The 18549-nt window shown below is 46.3% G+C and overlaps 1 protein-coding gene across 7 annotated transcripts in view; it reads right to left on the bottom strand.

Moving 5' to 3' along the window:
• The window catches only part of LOC139576227 (protein MTSS 2-like), an 81590-nt gene that overhangs the window by 11370 nt on the left and 51671 nt on the right, over positions 1-18549 (bottom strand). For all 7 annotated transcript variants that reach the window (XM_071402036.1, XM_071402034.1, XM_071402037.1 and 4 more), the window contains exons 4-9: positions 9362-9446; positions 6881-6972; positions 6451-6525; positions 4501-4658; positions 3891-3998; positions 104-201 (exon numbers count right to left, since the gene is read on the bottom strand). In XM_071402036.1, coding sequence (XP_071258137.1) covers positions 104-201; positions 3891-3998; positions 4501-4658; positions 6451-6525; positions 6881-6972; positions 9362-9446 — 616 coding nt within the window. The remainder of the gene's footprint in view (positions 1-103; positions 202-3890; positions 3999-4500; positions 4659-6450; positions 6526-6880; positions 6973-9361; positions 9447-18549) is intronic.

Raw genomic sequence — 18549 nt, forward strand, 5'->3', positions numbered from 1 at the left:
AAACAAAGAATCCCCCCCTTTGTTGATCAAATCAAATGAATCCATGTCAATACAAAATGTCTGTATTTCTTGTCCATGTGTGCTGTCTCCCTCTGGATCGTACCTGCACATGCTGCTCTTCCTGGAGCCAGAACTGCTGGGGGAGGAGGGAGGGGTCTGGTAGGACCAGCTGTAGTCTGAACCCTTCAGGTCTTTGATCACCTGGGAGAGAGAGAGTCAATCCAATTGGCACCATATAAGTGTTATACAGTGGTTCCTCCTTTAAAAGTTGCGTCATTCTGCGGCACACCTTGATGGCTAACGCAGCATTCTGTGGCACTTTATCTATTTGTCAGCCATTTTTCTTCCTGTTAATGCAAGTTATTGCTAGTTTGACCACCAGAGGGCATCTTTGAGAAGCATTTGATAGTCTTCTATATTGCAGGACGTGGGAGACCGCAGGCTGTCCATGTAAATAAGAATTAGTTCTTAACTGATTCCATATGTGTTATTTCATAATTGTCTTCACAAGGGCTGATTTCAAGGTTTTACTGCTAACCTACAAAGCATTACATGGGCTTGCTCCTACCTATCTTTCCGATTTGGTCCTGCCGTACATACCTACACGTACGCTACGGTCACAAGACGAAGGCCTCCAAATTGTCCCTAGAATTTCTAAGCAAACAGCTGGAGGCAGAGCTTTCTCCCATAGAGCTCCATTTTAATGGAATGGTCTGCCTATCCATGTGAGAGACGCAGACTCAGTCTCAATCTTTAAGTCTTTACTGAAGACTTATCTCTTCAGTAGGTCATATGATTGAGGGTAGTCTGGCCCAGGAGTGTGAAGGTGAACGGAAAGGCACTGGTGCAACGAACCGCCCTTGCTGTGTCTGCCTGGCCGGTTCCCCTCTCTCCACTGGGATTCTCTGCCTCAAACCCTATTACAGGGGCTGAGTCACTGGCTTACTGGTGCTCTTCCATGCCATCCCTAGGAGGGTTGCGTCACTTGAGTGGGTTGAGTCACTGACGTGATCTTCCTGTCCGGGTTGGCGCGCCCCCCCTGAATTGTGCCGTCTTTGTGGGCTATACTCGGCCTTGTCTCAGGATGGTAAGTTGGTGGTTGGAGATATCCCTCTAGTGTGGGGGCTGTGCTTTGGCAAAGTGGGTGGGGTTATATCCTGCCTGGTTGGCCCTGTCCAAGGGTATCGTCAGACGGGGCCACAGTGTCTCCCGACCCCTCCTGTCTCAGCCTCCAGTATTTATGCTGCAATAGTTTATGTGTCGGGGGGCTAGGGTCAGTCTGTTATATCTGGAGTATTTTTCCTTTCTTATCCGGTGTCCTGTGTGAATTTAAGTATCCTCTCTCTAATTCCCTCTCTCTTTCTTTCTTTTTCTTTCTTTCTTTCTTTCTTTCTTTCTTTCTTTCTTTCTTTCTTTCTTTCTTTCTTTCTTTCTTTCTTTCTTTCTTTCTTTCTCTCTTTCAGAGGACCTGAGCCCTAGAACATATATGCTTCAGGACTACCTGGCCATGATGACTCCTTGCTGTCCCCAGTCCACCTGGTCGTGCTGCTCCTCCAGTTTCAACTGTTCTGCCTGCGGCTGTGGAACTCTGACCTGTCCACCGGATGTACTACCTGTCCCAGACCTGCTGTTTTCAACTCTCTAGAGACAGCAGGAGCGGTAGAGATACTCTGAATGAACGGCTATGAAAAGCAAAGTGACATTTACTCCTGAGGTGCTGACCTGTTGCACCCTCTACAACCACTGTGATTATTATTATTTGACCATGCTGGTCATCTATGAACATTTGAACATCTTGGCCATGTTCTGTTATAATCTCCACCTGGCACAGCCAGAAGAGGACTGGCCACCCCTCATAACCTGGTTATTTTCTAGGTTTCTTCCTAGGTTATGGCCTTTCAAGAGAGTTTTTCCTAGTCACCGTGCTTCTACACCTGCATTGCTTACTGTTTGGGGTTTTAGGCTGGGTTTCCGTACAGCACTTTGTGACATCAGCTGATGTAAGAAGGGCTTTATAACTACATTTGATTGATTCACTATTATTCTACAATGTAGAAAATAGTAAAAATATAGAAGAATCCTAGAATGAGTAGGTGTGTCCAAACTTTTGACTGGTACTTGATTGACTTCTTTGGGCTAGGGGGCAGTATTCGGAAGTTTGGATGAATGAGGTGCCCAAAGTAAACTGCCTGTTACTCAGGCCCAGAAGCTAGGATATGCATATAATTGGTAGTATTGGATAGTTTCCAAAACTGTTAAAACAATGTCTGTGAGTATAACAGAACTGATATGGCAGGCGAAAACCCACTTATTACAATGGCTGGGAATGGGAATATAAAAGGAAGACCTCCCAGATTGCAGTTCATAGGGCTTCCACTAGATGTCAACAGTCTTTAGCAAGAGTTTCAGGCTTGTTTTTTGAAAAATTAGCTAGAATTTGTAGTTTTTCAAAGTGGCTCCCATTTTGGCTGTAGTGTTTGTTGCGCGTTCCGGTGAGGGCGTGCACTTCGTTATTTATCTCCGGTAATGGTCTCCGGTATTCTCCGTCTTACATTTTATTGTTTATTTACATATTAGGGTACCTGGGGATTGATTAGGAATGTTGTTTGATATGTTTGGAAGAAGTTAATTGGTAACTTACGGGATTCATTTGTATGCATTTTGAACGAGGGAAACCGGTGGATTACTGAGTCAAGCGCGCCAATGAAACTTACTTTTTTGAGATATAAAGAAGGACTTTATCGAACAAAAGGACCATTTGTTATGTAGCTGAAACCCTTGTGATTGCAACCAGATGAAGATCTTCAAAGGTAAGTGATTTATTTTATCGCTATTTCTGACTTTCCTGACGCCTCTGCTTGGTTGGAAAATGTATGTAATGCTTTTGTGTGCGGAGCGCTGTCCTTAGATAATCGCATGGTCTGCTTTCGCCGTAAAGCCTTTTTGAAATCTGACAAAGCGGCTGGATTAACAAGAAGTTAAGCTTTTAAATGATGTATGACACCTGTATTTTCATGAATGTGTAATATTACGATTTCTGTAATTTGAATTTGGTTCTCTGCAATTTCACCGGATGTTGTCGAGGTGGGACGCTAGCATCCCAATGATCCGTGAGAAGTTAATTAATTTGATTAATATTATGGTGTTTCTATTCCATGAAAATGAAAAACCCTCTGGGTTTCCATAGGATGGAACAGAAAATATGGCGCTGTACAACGTGACACTCATAAATTCAGAGCGTTGTCAGATTGTCAGTGTGTAAATTCAGACTGTTTCGCTCTCGGAGCGCACACTGGACGTTCGGGCCAAGGAGTAGGGTTGATTTGAGCATTCTGGCCTTACAACAGCAGTCAAGCACCCAAGCTAATATTGGCTAGCTTGCTAGCTACTTCCAGACACAAATGAGACCACTCTGACCATTTTACTCGCCCTAGCAGAGCTAGTTAGGCAGTTTTTTGTGTTAACCAGAGAGTTGGTGACTGTAACTGTGCTGCTGCTAGCAATTCAGTTACGCTTTTTTGCCTGAAAGGGGGAAATATGAGAATGATTCACATGGACGTGTAGCGTTAGCTTCAGTTGTAATGAACGAGCTGGTAAACTGCATGCTTCCCTTATAGGAACTCCTAGGCATTACTAATCAAACTCTGTACAAACAGACATCAATAGAGCACATTATCATATTATCACATTTGGATAAATGAATAGCATATTGCTTGCTGGTGCACATTATGATGCTATTCTTGTTATGGCACATTTCACTCTATCACACAAGCACTGTTCCATCTAGCATCTAATGACCTCTGTCTAGACGGTGGGACTGAGAGATGGTGCATTATACTAAAATAGTAGGCTAAAAATAATACAAATATCTCAGAAGAGAGTGTCGGTACCTGCTCGCTGGCGGGGGGAAGTTTGTGGGGATCAGTTGTCAGCACAGTGAGGTCATCAATAATGGCCTGGAGGTGAGTGATCTCTCCCAGCATGGCAATCTCTCCATTCTGGTCAAAACAACGAGACTCATTTCAGTCAGTGTTATTATATATGGCAATAGCACTGGCCTTATGTGAATGACTGCAACTGTTCAGCTTTGACTCAACACTAGAGGGCAATGTCAACCTATTTTAGCTGGTGGCTTATTTACTCCCCCCCCCCCCCCCCCCCAAGTTAGGTTTCAGCCCCTGACAAGTCTCCCCTCCTCCTGTTTCATCTTCACTCTGGCCCGATCCCAAATCATCCCCTAAACCCTTCATCCTGTGCCCTTGTGGAGACTTGATAGGATTTGATTGGTATGAGCGACGTGGTAATAGCTCCACCTCACCCTCTGTTAGGCTAGATGGAAGTTTTACCATATTGCTTATACCAATCAAATCCTCTCAGATCACCACAAGTGCATAAAGCGTAGGGCTTAAGGGACGATTAGGGATTGGCCCCATGTCTCACCCCAGCTCCCTGGTGTTTCCCCTCCCCATACAGCCCCTGCCTCCCCTCCTCCAGTCTTACCACTACAGGCTGCAGGAAGCCGATGAAGGTGCAGAAGCGTCCCCTCTCCTCCACCAGAGCTCTGCGCACCGCCTGCTTCTCTGTCTCCTCCATCAGCAGGTACATGTCATTCACATCATGCATGGCACTATCCAGCTGGGGCTGCAGGTCCCCTCGGCCTGATCAGCCAGGCGGAAGAGCACAGGGGACAGGGACAAGGAGCAGGGAAAGGGAAACAGAGGGCAGGGGCATAGTATACAGGGAGTGGGGTATCCGGTATGTAGAGAGAATGCAGGTAGTGGGACAAGGAAGAAGGACCAAAGGAGGAGAAGAGGGTAACAGAGAGGTCACAAGGAAAAACCAAAGCGTGACACAAAAGAGAGAGGAGGAGAGAAAGAAAAGATTAGAACTGTATGGTGTGTCTGGGCTTGAAGGGACAAATCTCACCCCTCCCCTCCTCTCATCCCTCCCCTCCTCTCATCCCTCCCTTCTCGGTCCCCCAAGCCAATGACAGACACCATGGACACAGGACAGAATGATCTACAAACTCTACACTGGTACTGTATCTACATGAGCTAAACAGAAATGCATACGTACACTAAACAGACTGACATCTACAGAAGTAATGATGGAAAATGAGCAAAAAAAAGTAAGTCTTCAAAATGTCTTGTAATGTTAAGTCATGCAGCAGGGAGTAGTGTCAGAGACGGCCATGATAGAGAAGATAGGGGGGAACCTTCGACAACAGCAACCAGTGCTGTGAGCAGAAAGAGCTTTAGAACAACAAGTCATGCAGGAGTCACAAAGGTCACAGGACAGCATTCCAGAGGCCTCAGAAAGTAGACAGACTTTTAAAAGGTTACAGCTAGTAGGCCTAACTAGCTGAAGAAGAGTGAATCAGGCCAAATGTATTACAGTGATGTAAATCACTTAGCTTTTGACTATCTCCCAAAAGTATTTTTGGGGGGCATGGGAAAACCCCTCTACACAGAATACATGTCAAGAAGAAGACGTAGCATAGCATAGCAGTGTTGTGGGACGAGAACCACATACTTACCCTGGATTTCTACAGAAGGGAAATCAACCACAGACAGAGAGAGAGAGAGAGAGAGCGAGAAAGAGAGAGGGAGGGACAACAAAGATGGGTTGATAGGAGGAATTGGGGGACATACAGGGGGTCAGAGGGGTGACAGAGGTAAAGGAGAGAGAGCAGAGATTGTTGAGCTCATCGTTAGGGTTAGTACAAGGAAGCCATCACAGCTCAGTTCACAGCCAAAGTGCGCATGGTTAGAAAAAAAACACTGTTGCCAAAATCAAAACCAACTCAACCTGGTAAAGCAACCCAACATCAATGTTCCACCGGTTTTAAGATGAAATACACCTCAGTTCATCATTTTAGGTTATTGCATCTGCCTGGCAACTGTCTAGAAATAGCCTTAAATAGACAACGGTATTTATTGGCTGCTGGATCAGAGTGAACTGCATCATCGCGAATGAGGGAAGGCCTGTCATTATCATCCTGACCACCAGGGGTGAGTGTTGCTCTATAACCTCAGTCTTCACTAACAGGGAGTGGAGCTATGTTCTCCCTCACTGCGGCTTCCCTCATTTCACCCCCTCACTCTAGTGATTTGAGGCGATAGCCCTTTTAAAGACCAAACTGTAATCGTCAACAAGCTACAATGCCTTGGATCTCACCTTGAGGATTTGACCTTGACATTTTCACCACTACTACTCCTACTGTAATATCATGCTGAAGGGGAGACGCAGCTGAGACTGTTACATTCCAGAGAATGTCCGGGTTAACCTATAGTTATACAGCCCAAACAAAACGCAAAACCTGCAATGATTTCAGAGTGCTGGATAGCCGGAGAGGGCAGTTTAGGAGTGTTCAGCCATGCTAGCTGTCAGAGAGAGAGAGAGAGAGAGAGAGAGAGAGAGAGAGAGAGAGAGAGAACAACAGCAACCTACCTTTCCGGGCCTTCTTCTGCAGTTTCATGGTGTCTGAGGACTTCTTCTTGATCTCATGACGAGATCTTTTATACTCTGGAGGAGAGAGCGGGGATAGAACGTCATCCATATTGGCCCAGGAGACAGAGGGGAATATGATTGAGGTACCCTGTGTGTGTGTCTCACCTCCATTATGACGTTTTCATCATGGCCACCTAGTCATCCCCCTCATTCCTACTTGGCATATATCACTCCTCACCTCTCCACCACGTGGTGAGCGTTCTGGCACAACAATGGTTGCCGTGCATCACCCAGGTGGGTGCCACACATTGGTGGTGGATGAGGTGAGTTTCCCCCTTACTATGCAAAGCACTTTGAGAACCTCAGCTTGTAGAAAAGCGCTATGTAAATCCAATCCAATATTGTTATTATTATTATTATTATTATTCACCTTTGGCATGGTCCTTGTCCAGCTGGTTGGCTGTCTTCTTCCAATCCTCAATCCTGTCCTGGAGAGGAGTGATCAAGCTCTCCATCAGGGCACTGGGAGGACAGAGGGAAAGAGAAAGCACGAGGTACAATGGGTGTGTTAATTAACAGTTATAATAATGATTTACTTAAAAAAAAAATGTAACCTGCTTTTTCTCCCCAATTTCGTGATATCCAATTGTGATCCAATTACAATCTTGTCTCCCAAACAGGCTCGGGAGAGGCGAAGGTCGAGTCATGAGTCGTTCGAAACATGACACACCAAACAGCGCGACTTTACACCTGCCCGCTGCACCAATGTGTCGGAGGAAACGCTGTTCAACTGATGACCGAAGTCAGCCTGCTGGCACCCACCCCACCACAAGGAGTCGCTAGAGCGCAATGAGCCGAGTAAAGCCCCACCCAGCCAAACCCTCCCCTAACCCGGACGACGCTGGGCCAATTGTGCGCCGCCCTATGGGACTCCCGGTCACGGCCGGGTTGTGACACAGCCCGGGATCGAACCCAGGTCTGTAGTGACGCCTCAAGCACTGTGATGCAGTGCCTTAGACCGCTGCGCCACTCGGGAGGCTACAATGATTTTATTTTCCGTTTAAATGTAACAATTTGGCTTCATCTGGTACACATATGGAACACGTGGACAAAATGAATCTTTGCCATGATGAATTCTAAAAATTATCTGTTTTCTTATGAACCATGGAAAATATAAGCTCTAAGAAATACGATCTTTGGAAAGGGAAAGCGGTTATATACATTTTCCTTTGTGGTTCGTCCCACTTCACTATTTGTGGTATGTTGCACATCTGCACACCCCCGTCACTACAGGACGAGCTGGGAGCTGGGAGTCCCATGGTGGAGTGTGGAAACTGCAGCCTCCCAGGTCGACCAATCACAGGCTGACATCGCAGTGCTGATGTGTGCTTCACCCCTGTTTACAGTGTGGCGCAATGTAAACGGGTCAGGAGACCGGTTTTGATGTGCCACCACACGGCGAGGAAACTTTTGTTCCCAGAAATGCTTTGTAAGGAATGTAAACACCCCAACAAGACACCACTATCATCATCATCATCACAGACACCATCATCATCGTCATTATTATCATCATCATCCTGGTCATCATCATCCTCATCACCCCAGACACCACAATCATCATTATCGTCATCATGGTGATAGCCTCTGATTTGGAAAAGTCATTCGAGACTACAAACTAAATAGAATGGATTCCTTTCTGTGAGGTTTACTGTGCGGTCTAGAACAGAGCAGGCTGCTGCCGGTGGTGCCATTCATTTAGCCTAAGTGTCTGAGAGAATAGTCTACAGATGTCCTATAATGAGGTGCTTGGGATTTGGGGAGAGGGGAGGGAGGGAGGGAAGATGGAGGACTGGAGCGGAGGAGGGGGAAATGGAGCGTGTTCGTCCTCACATTCTGTTTTCTCCTCCCTCCGTCTCCTGTCTGCATCATGCATTTTAGGGAGACAATGTTCCAGTCTAGATAGTGTGTAGAATAACCCGTCTGAGGTGATCTTGTGTCTAAATCCCACCAGTGTTCTGCCCTGCTATTTCCACATTACCACAGACCCGGCCCAAACACTGGGATAGACTTACATGGAAAACCCATGACTGGTACCGTGAGGAGGTAGGCAATAAATGGGCCATAGTAGCAAAGTAATTACAGTTTAGCAGATTAACACTGGAGTGATAGATGAGCAGATGGTGATGAGCAGATGATGGTGTGTAAGTAGTGATACCCGTCTGAGGTGATCTTGTGTCTAAATCCCACCAGTGTTCTGCCCTGCTATTTCCACATTACCACAGACCCGGCCCAAAAGAGCAGCAACGTAAATAAAAACAATATGGGGATGAGGTAGGTAGATTGGGTGGGCTATTTACAGATGGACTATGTACAGCTGCAGCAATCGGTTAGCTGCTCAGATAGCTGATGTTTAAAGTTAGTGAGGGAAAAGTAAGTCTCCAGCTTCAGCGATTTTTGCAATTCGTTCCAGTCACTGGCAGCAGAGAACTGGAAGGAAAGGCGGCCAAAGGAGGTGTTGGCTTTGGGGATGACCACTCCAACCGATGTGCCCTTGAGCAAGGCACTTAACCCTAATTGGTCCTGTAAGTCTCTCTGGATAAGAGTGTCTGCTAAATGACCTAAATGTAGATGTAAGCCTACCACATATTCTCATGTCAATACTGTTGTAGCCTCTGAACAAAATCAAGGGTCACAGTTTGTCCAAAGCTTACCACAGACTTTCAGAAGGTCAGCCAAGGAACATGGATGGGATGACAGCTACTACTCATTACTGTTGGCTACCATCGTCAAAGATATGGTTTACACAGAGCAGTGACTGACAGTTCTTGGGACCAATCCCCACTAATGGAGTGATGGCAGGGACCAGAGCTAGGCCTATAGGACGATGCCTGCGTAAGAGAGTGGGGCTTACTTGGTGAAATGGCGCAGTTTCGCCTCGATGCTGCGATGCCGCATGCACATCCTGGTAAGCGCTGATCCAATGTCTCTGGTGGCGCCTGAAAGAGATCACAATACAGAGGTGGTTAGGGAAACATTTGGAAAACGTCCAGTCAACGTAATGTATACTGCAGACCGACAAGCCAGACAGACCACCAAACCAGACTGCCCACTGAGGTCCGTTTAATATTCACTCCAACAGACAGCAGCAACCTGGAGGTAATATACACACTCCTGCCCTAGTCCAAATAAAGATATTAAGGAGATCCTTTTTAGAGGCCTACGCAGTGTGTGTGTGTGTAGTGTACAGTATGTGTACAGTGTGCGTGAGACTGTGAGTGAGTAACCTGTAACTCTGGTAAACATTAGGCTATTTATAGCCGAGAAAGTTCATTTGGGAAAAAGCTGACCCGTGAATCTAAGTGTGCCACTTCACTTGCTTCCAAAGGTGAGCCAAGCAGCCCTGGAGTATTACACCACTGGTGTTACTGGCTTAAAAAGAGCCTCAGGGAGTATATTAAGGACCAAAATATTATTTGTCACATGCTTCCTAAACAACTAGACTAACAGTGAAATGCTTACTTACGGGTCATCTTCCAACAACGCAGAGTTAAAGATAAAGCTAAAAAAAAGTAAAAGAGTAAAAATAACAGGGAATAGCAGTACCGAGTCGATGTGCAGGGGTGCAGGGGTACGAGGTAATTGAGATAGCTATGTGCATATAGTAAGGGTAACGTGACTAGGCAACAGGGTCGATATTATGTTACCATGCGAGTAGGAAGAGACACATCTGGAGTTTTAGTATCTAATACACACAATCTCTTGGTCTGATAACCTCTTACATCAGGGTTTAATCTCACCAGTGGTGACAGAGGTATGACCCTGTCATGATCAGAATGGGAGAGAGACAAAGACAAACAGAGTATTAGGGGTTTAACAGGGAGGATCAACAGGGGGCGATATAGAGGATTACAACCAGCCTCCTCCTGAGCCCAGCTACTTTCCACTCTGCTGACTGGTAACTGAAAATTGGGGACTCTAGAGCGCTGAATCCACATTTCTGGACACGACACAATGGGTTTAACACCACCCTATCCACACCCCTCTCTCTCTACCTGGGGGTGGCTCGGACTACACCCCTATCCCTACTCGTGCCCCAGTGGGGAGTGGGAGGGCAGGGAGAGGGATTACCCTAACTACATCTGATTTCTCCTGTTGGACAAGCAGACCCTTCCACATCCGATAAGTGCAGAGAAGCCAGCTCCTTCACCTGAACCTAATATCATCATATTACTACTTCCTGTCTCCCAGTGGCTCATTGACACTGTGTGTGGGTGTGACCTGAGCTGAGAGACAGCAGGATCCGATCCGAGTCAATTCGAGCATCCAGCCCCCTGGCCCCGGGTCCACCCCATCCCCATCGTTACAGCCATCAACCTGACACATTTCATAATGAGAGATCTGGGGCTCCTGTGACCTTGGCCTTATCTTGGTGAAGTCATACCTATAGGACTGGTGAGAGAGACGGGCTCCTAGTATATAAATGTATACACATTTATTACACACAGAGAGTGTTAAATGAGAAGGGGGGAGGGGTACTTGTTCATTTGTGACAGTCATTTTTGACAATTGATGTCTAGAGATGATGCCTAAAGTCAAATCAGTGACTACTGCACAGTAACACACACAGAGACATAGACAGAGAGAGAGAGAGAGAGAGAGAGAGAGAGAGAGAGAGAGAGAGAGAGAGAGAGAGAGAGAGAGAGAGAGAGAGAGAGAGAGAGAGAGAGAGAGAGAGAGAGAGAGAGAGAGAGAGAGAGAGAGAGAGAGAGAGAAACACTAAAAGGCCAGTCTCTGTGAACACACACTGTTAAGATACAGAGAAGCTGTATTCATAATTACCCAGCAACCATTCATTAATCCAGCCCAGGGCAACACCCCCTACCCCTACCCCCCAGCTACCCTCTACCCTCCCCCCACACACACCCCAACACACAACACGCACACACACATACGCAATGAGAGGGGGCGTTTTCTAACCTCACTTTGAAATAGTGTCTAATGTCATGCCAATAAAGTACCTTGAAATTGAAAATTGAGAGAGTGCAGGAGAGAGAGAAAGAGACTGGGGGAGAGAGATGCATACATAGTGACAAAAAGAGAGAGGGGAGCAAGTGAGATGCAGTGAAAGAGGGAGAGAAAGGGAGAGAGAAAGAAAGAGAGACAGGGAAAAGGGAAAGTGAGAGAAAGAGAGAGAGAGAGGCAGTGCTGAGAGGGATCTCCTCACACATTCTAATGAGCTGACTGCTGGGGAGAGAGTGTAACAGCCTGTGTGTGTGTGTGTGTGTGTGTGTGTGTGTGTGTGTGTGTGTGTGTGTGTGTGTGTGTGTGTGTGTGTGTGTGTGTGTGTGTGTGTGCGTGTGTGTGTGGGCATGTGTGTGTGTATTGCGTGTGCGTGTGTGCGTGTGTGTGTGTGCGTGTGTGTGTGTGTGTGTGTGTGTGTGTGTGTGTGTGTGTGTGTGTGTGTGTGTGTGTGTGTGTGTGTGTGTGTGTGTGTGTGTGTGTGTGTGTGTGTTCGCTCCTTTTAATATATTCCCTTCCTGTTTTATATTCTTATTAACTTCCTCTCTCTCTCGTAACAACATCCGCAAGAGATCAACAACAAGATGAGGAGGGAGAAAAAACTCCAGGCTCACATCTGGGCAACAAATTAGGCCAGCGTATGTCTAGCTATGTGTGTAGCTATTTGTGTGTGTACCTATGTCTGTGTGTGCTTGTCTTAGAAGGGTGAGGAACGGGAGTAAAATTAAGCAAGCTTAATCTGACAGTCTGAGAGGATTTAAGTCCCCCCCCCCCCCCCAGCACACACTGTATTTGTAAAGTATGGGCAACCTATAGCTCAGTCACTATACCCTGTTCAGCTATAGGTCATCCCCTCATAGAGAGACAGCCAGTGAACTAATCCTGAAAGGAGTTCCTCTCCTCTGTGTAATCTGCTGTCGTCCCCATCTGCTCCTGCCCTAGCCCCAGCACAGCACAGCACAGCCAGTCTGTGTTTACTGTTAGCCTCCCTGCCCGTAACCCTCCTCCCTGCAACACTCCCCTCCTGCAAGGAACCCACAGGAAGCCAGCACATATTGATTTTTCCCATGACATTTAGTCACCAACACCATGGTGATGGAACAGGCTGATATGATAGAGAGAAAGGGAGAGGGAGAGAAAGAGAGAGCAAGGAGCGGGTGCATTGGGTGGATTGTGAGAGGGAGTGGGAGCGAGAGAGAGGGAGGCACAGGGAAAGTCATTAGTGTTCCCTCCATCTCTTGCTCCCTACTCGATTTCCTCAGCCACACACCCTGTCAGGCTGCAGGCACCTTTAGGGTGCTAATACAAGTCAGCTTGTTCCCCCCCCCCCCCCCCCGTCAATAAGGCTATCTAACGGTAGAAGTAGAGGGTGTGACTTTTTTTCTTCTTTACTGATTTATCAAAGCGGGAAAGTCGGCGTCATGACAGCCTTGAGGTTTTCCTTGCAGGTAAGAGAGAATAAGCCAAGGCTCCACTGAGATGGGAGTGGAGAGGCAGCTGTTCAAATACACACAGTGGTGCTAACAGCTAACATCCGCGCGCCCCTGCAGACTCTGCCCTATGGAATCAACACTCAGGCCTAAACAAACAGCAATAGGACTCAACAGGATCCAATACTACACAGACATCCACACATCAGACCTCCAGCCACGTGGTCTCCGTAGCAGTCGGAAAGTGTGTGAATGTGAAATCCCAGACGCTAATCGTACATGCTGATTCCTGACCCTGTCTTTCCATCTGTTCTGTGGGACAGCTGCTAGTGGTTTCCAAGATCTCCTCAAGTGTATTTCCTGGAGATAAGGCATGTGTGGCGACCGCGGAAGCAGACAACCAACCCAGCCACTGTTGCTAGTCTCTGCCCAACCCACTGCCCAAACACACGCAGACACACAGACAGCCCCCCACATTCACAGCTTCCTGTAAAATACTGCAGTATGCAACCACTCCAAACATACCACACACACACACACACACACACACACACACACACACACACACACACACCATCTGATAGAATACACCACTGCCCAGTCCAAAACACTCACTAACGCAGACATATCTCAGGTCTCATAAACACTATAACTCATCTCCATGGTAGGTGAAGCACAGAGCAACACAGCACGAGACGTGTTCAGTTAACACACGGGGGAGAGGAGGCCAAGCCAGTCTGCACTGCATATGTATGGATCTTTATTAATGCCCTGATGAAGTCACTGGGTGGAGAGCAGTAGATCAAAACACACACGGACAGGGCTGAGTGGCGGCGTGGAGAATGATTCATGAATTGAGCAGGTCCATATCCCACTGCCATAAAGCATCCAGCCTACTAAGTTCCTACTGCATCTATGTCACATGCAAACCTTAACATGCACCCAAAAGACTCAAAGATGAAAAGTAGTGTGGGTGTGTGTGCGTCCATGCGTGCATGCGTGTGTGTGGACAGTAAAGGTGTCATTAATACAGCCCCTGCTGTGGGCGCCCCACCCTCCTCTTCTCTCTCCTGAAGGGAAAAGGAGGGGACGCCACATGTGATATTCCTCTATTTACTCTCCTCCCTCACTCGGACTTTCTGCCATTCTTCCACTCTGGGACACGGGAGGGGTCACTGACCTGCCTGGGAGGCTGCATTATAGGTGGTGCCAGTTATGTCTGAGAGTGCCCACTAGTAAAACACCCAAACACATTGACGTGTTAGCTATACACACTGTCCTGTCCGCTGTGTGAAATGTTCCTATTCATCAGTCTTTGAGAGACGGTGAGTGAACAAGTGAGAGAACAAATGAAAAACTGTAGAGAGCACTGTCGACGAACTTTAGGAAATAACCTAAGTGGATAAACTCTGCCAGTCGCCCGGCAAGATCCTAATACTGTTCACTAGCTAAAAAATAGGCCTTTCTGGCAGGTGAGTTCAGTGTGAGGACGGCAATGCCGATAGGAGTGTGTGGTTAATGCACAAGGACAGTGTTTTTCCCATTCCTCTCATTGGAGAGACACAGTCAGAAAAGTAGAGCTTTGAATAGAACCCACAGACCCCTCGTTCCCTGCCTTCGTTCCCTTTCCAAATCAATCACCACCCCTCAGACTGACGGTGCTGCTGGTTGCCGTGACAGCGCAGACCTGGCGCTCCTCGTGACTGCGGTGGGTCTGTCTGTTGCTAAGGTCACACTGGCAGAACATTCTTTTGACTTCCACTCCTCTCTACCTAATACGATAGTACCTATCTAACACTAGTCACTCTAAAGAGTATACTGTATGAGGATAATCCTACATTCACATGCGTATCAGAGTATCGGTTTGGCAAAGGATTATTAGACTGTTGCTTATCAGTGCTGGATTGTTTATTTCTTCCTCGATCACGGGGTGTCTCTCTTTCACCTCCCCCCCCCCCTTCCTCTATTTCCTCAGTCACAACATCATCCAGCCATGTTCTGCTCTGTCACAAGGTGAGCGGCTGTGGTTTCACATGCTATCCCATGACTCTTTATGGGGCTCCCGGAAATGAACAGCTGTCAAGGAGGCTTTCGGGCGCAGCAGTAGGCCCACAGCTAATATTGAACTCGGGCATACCTCCGCCACAGTATTCCTTCACCGTCTCTTCAGATGCAAGTCACAACACTCAGAGCATCTGACCAGAATATAACGTCAAGCGTTCCATTGGGAAAAGGACACGGGGACTGTGCCGAGAAGAAAACCACCTCTAGGACAACTGATAGCACACACTTACTGAACATTATAGTGCCTTAGCAGAGACTTAAAGTGGAACTGACAGCATTTAGGCAACATCAACTCTTATTCAAATCTGTTCATATACAGTGCATTCAGAAAGTATTCAGACCCCTTCACTTTTTAGATTTTTTTTGCAAATGTACTAAAAACAGAAAAACTGGAAATATCAAATTTACATAAGTATTCAGACCCTTTACTCAGTACTGTCGCTGCGATCACAGCCTCGAGACTTTTTGGATAGGACGCTACAAGCTTGGCACACCTGTATTTGGAGAGTTGCTCCCATTTTTATCTGCAGATCCTCTCAAGCTCTGTCAGGTTGGACGGGGATCGTCGCCGCACAGCTATTTTCAGGTCTCTCCAGAGATGCTCGATCGGTGTTCAATGCCACTCAAGGACATTCAGAGACTTGTCCCGAAGCCACTCCTACATTGTCTTGGCTATGTGTTTAGGGTCATTGTCCTATATGAAGGTGAACCTTCGGCCCAGTCTGAGGTCCTGAGTGCTCTGGAGCAGGTTGTCATCAAGGATATCTCTGTACTTTGCTCCGTTCATCTTACCCTTGGTCCTGACTAGTCTCCCAGTTCCTCCCGCTGAAAGACATCCCCACAGCATGATGCTGCCACCACCATGCTTCACCGTAGGGATGGTGCCAGGTTTCCTCCAGACTTGACGCTTGACATTCAGGCCAAAGAGTTCAATCTTGGTTTCATCAGACCAGAGAATCTTGTTTCTCATGGTCTGAGAGCCCTTTAGGTCCCTTTTGGAAAACTCCAAGTGGGCTGTCATGTGCCTTTTACTGAGGAGAGGCATCCATCTGGCCACTCTACCATAAAGGCCTGATTGGTGGAGTGCTGCAGAGATGGTTGTCCTTCTGGAAGGTTCTCCCATCTCCACAGGGGAACTCTGGAGCTATGTCAGTGACCATCGGGTTCTTGGTCACCTCTGTGACCAATGCCCTTCTCCCACGATTGCTCAGTTGGGCCAGCTCTAGGAAGAGTCTTGGTGGTTCCAAACTTCTTCTATTTAAGAATGATCGAGGCCATTGTGTTGTTGAGGACCTTAAATGCTGCAGACATTTATTGCTACCCTTCCCCAGATCGTTGCCTCAACACCATCCTGTCTCAGAGCTCTACGGACAATTCCTTCTGCCTCATGTCTTGGATTTTGCTCTGACATGCCTTGTCAACTATGGGACCTTATATAGACAGGTGTGTGCCTTTCCAAATCATGTGAAATCAATTGAATTTACCACAGGTGGAACTCCAATCAAGTTGTAGAAACATCTCCAGGATGATCAATGGAAACAGGATGCACCTGAGCTCAATTTCAAGTCTCATAGCAAAGGGTCTGAATACTTATTCACATTTCTATTTTTTATACATTTGCAAAAAAATCTAAATACCTGTTTTCGCATTGTTATTATGGTGTATTGTGTGTAGATTGATGAGGAAAATAAATGATTTAATCCATTTTAGAATAAGGCTGTCACGTAACAAAATGTGGAAAAGTAAAGTGGTCTGAATACTTTCCGAACGCACTGTACACCCCCAGGAAGAATGACACTTTATTTTTTATTTTTGATGATAAATGGTCATTGACATGTTTTCATAAATTCTCAGAATGTTTGGAAATGACATACAGTTGAAGTCGGAAGTTTACATACTTAGGTTGGAGTCATTAAAACTCGTTTTTCAACCACTCCACAAATATCTTCTTAACAAACTATAGTTTTGGCAAGTCGGTTAGGGCATCTACTTTGTGCATGACACAAGTAATTTTTCCAACAATTGCTTACAGACAGATTATTTCACTTATAATTGTCACGGCCGTTGTAAGGAGGAGACCAAGGTGCAGCGTGGTAAACGTACATTCTTCTTTACTATAAGAACGAACACTGAACAAACGAACAAAATAACAAAACGAACCGTGAAGCTAATATGAGTAGTGCAGACAGGCAACTAAACATAGAACAAGAACCCACAAACACCAAAGGGAAAATGGCTAGCTAAAAATTATCCACAATCGGAGACAATGATAAACAGCTGCCTCTGATTGGGGATCATATCAGGCCACCATAGACATACAAATCACCTAGACCTACAAAAACCCTAGACATACAAAAAACCCTAGACAATACAAAAATGAATGTACCCACCCTAGTCACACCCTGACCTAACCAAAATATAAAGAAAACAGAGATATCTCAGGTCAGGGCGAGACAATAATTCACTGTATCACAATTCCAGGGGTCAGAAGTTAGTTACACTAAGTTGACTGTGCCTTTAAACAGCTTGGAAAATAACAGAAAATTTGGTCATGGCTTTAGAAGCTTCTGTTAGGCTGATTGACATCATTTGAGTCAATTGGAGGTGTACCTGTGGATGTATTTCAAGGCCTACCTTCAAACTCAGTGCCTCTTTGCTTGACATCATGGGAAAATCAAAAGAAATCAGCCAAGACCCCAGAAAAAAAATTGTAGACCTCCACAAGTCTGGTTCATCCTTGGGAGCAATTTCCAAACGCCTGAAGGAACCACGTTCATCTGTACAAACAATAGTACGCAAGTATTAACACCATGGGACCACACAGCCGTCATACCGCTCAGGAAGGAGACGCGTTCTGTCTCCTAGAGATGAACGTAGTTTGGTGCGAAAAGTGCAAATCAATCCCAGAACAACAGCAAATGACCTTGTGAAAATGCTGGAGGAAACAGGTACAAAACTATCTATATCCACAGTAAAACGAGTCCTATATCGACATAACCTGAAAGGCTGCTCAGCAAGGAAGAAGCCATTGCTCTAAAACCGCCATAAAAAAAGCCAGACTACGGTTTGCAACTGCACATGGGGCCAAAGATCGTACTTTTGGAGAGATGTCCTCTGGACTGATGAAACAAAAATAGAACTGTTTGGCCATAATGACCATAGTTATGTTTGGAGAAAAAAGGGGGACGCTTGCAAGCCGAAGAACACCATCCCAACAGTGAAGCACGGGGGTGGAAGCATCATGTTGTGGGGGTGCTTTGCTGCAGGAGGGACTGGTGCACTTCACAAAATAGATGGCATCATGAGGAAGGACAATTATGTGGATATATTGAAGCAACATCTCAAGACATCAGTCAGGAAATTAAGGCATGGTCGCAAATGGGTCTTCCAAATGGACAATGACCCCAAGCAAACTTGTGACAAAATGGCTTAAGGACAACAAAGTCAAGGTATTGGAGTGGCCATCACAAAGCCCTGACCTCAATCCTATAGAAAATCTGTGGGCAGAACTGAAAAAGCGTGTACGAGCAAGGAGGCCGACAAACCTGACTCAGTTACACCAGCTCTGTCAGGAGGAATGGGCCAA

Source organism: Salvelinus alpinus, chromosome 5, assembly GCF_045679555.1.
Source record: "Salvelinus alpinus chromosome 5, SLU_Salpinus.1, whole genome shotgun sequence".
NCBI classification, from domain to species: Eukaryota; Metazoa; Chordata; class Actinopteri; order Salmoniformes; family Salmonidae; genus Salvelinus; species Salvelinus alpinus.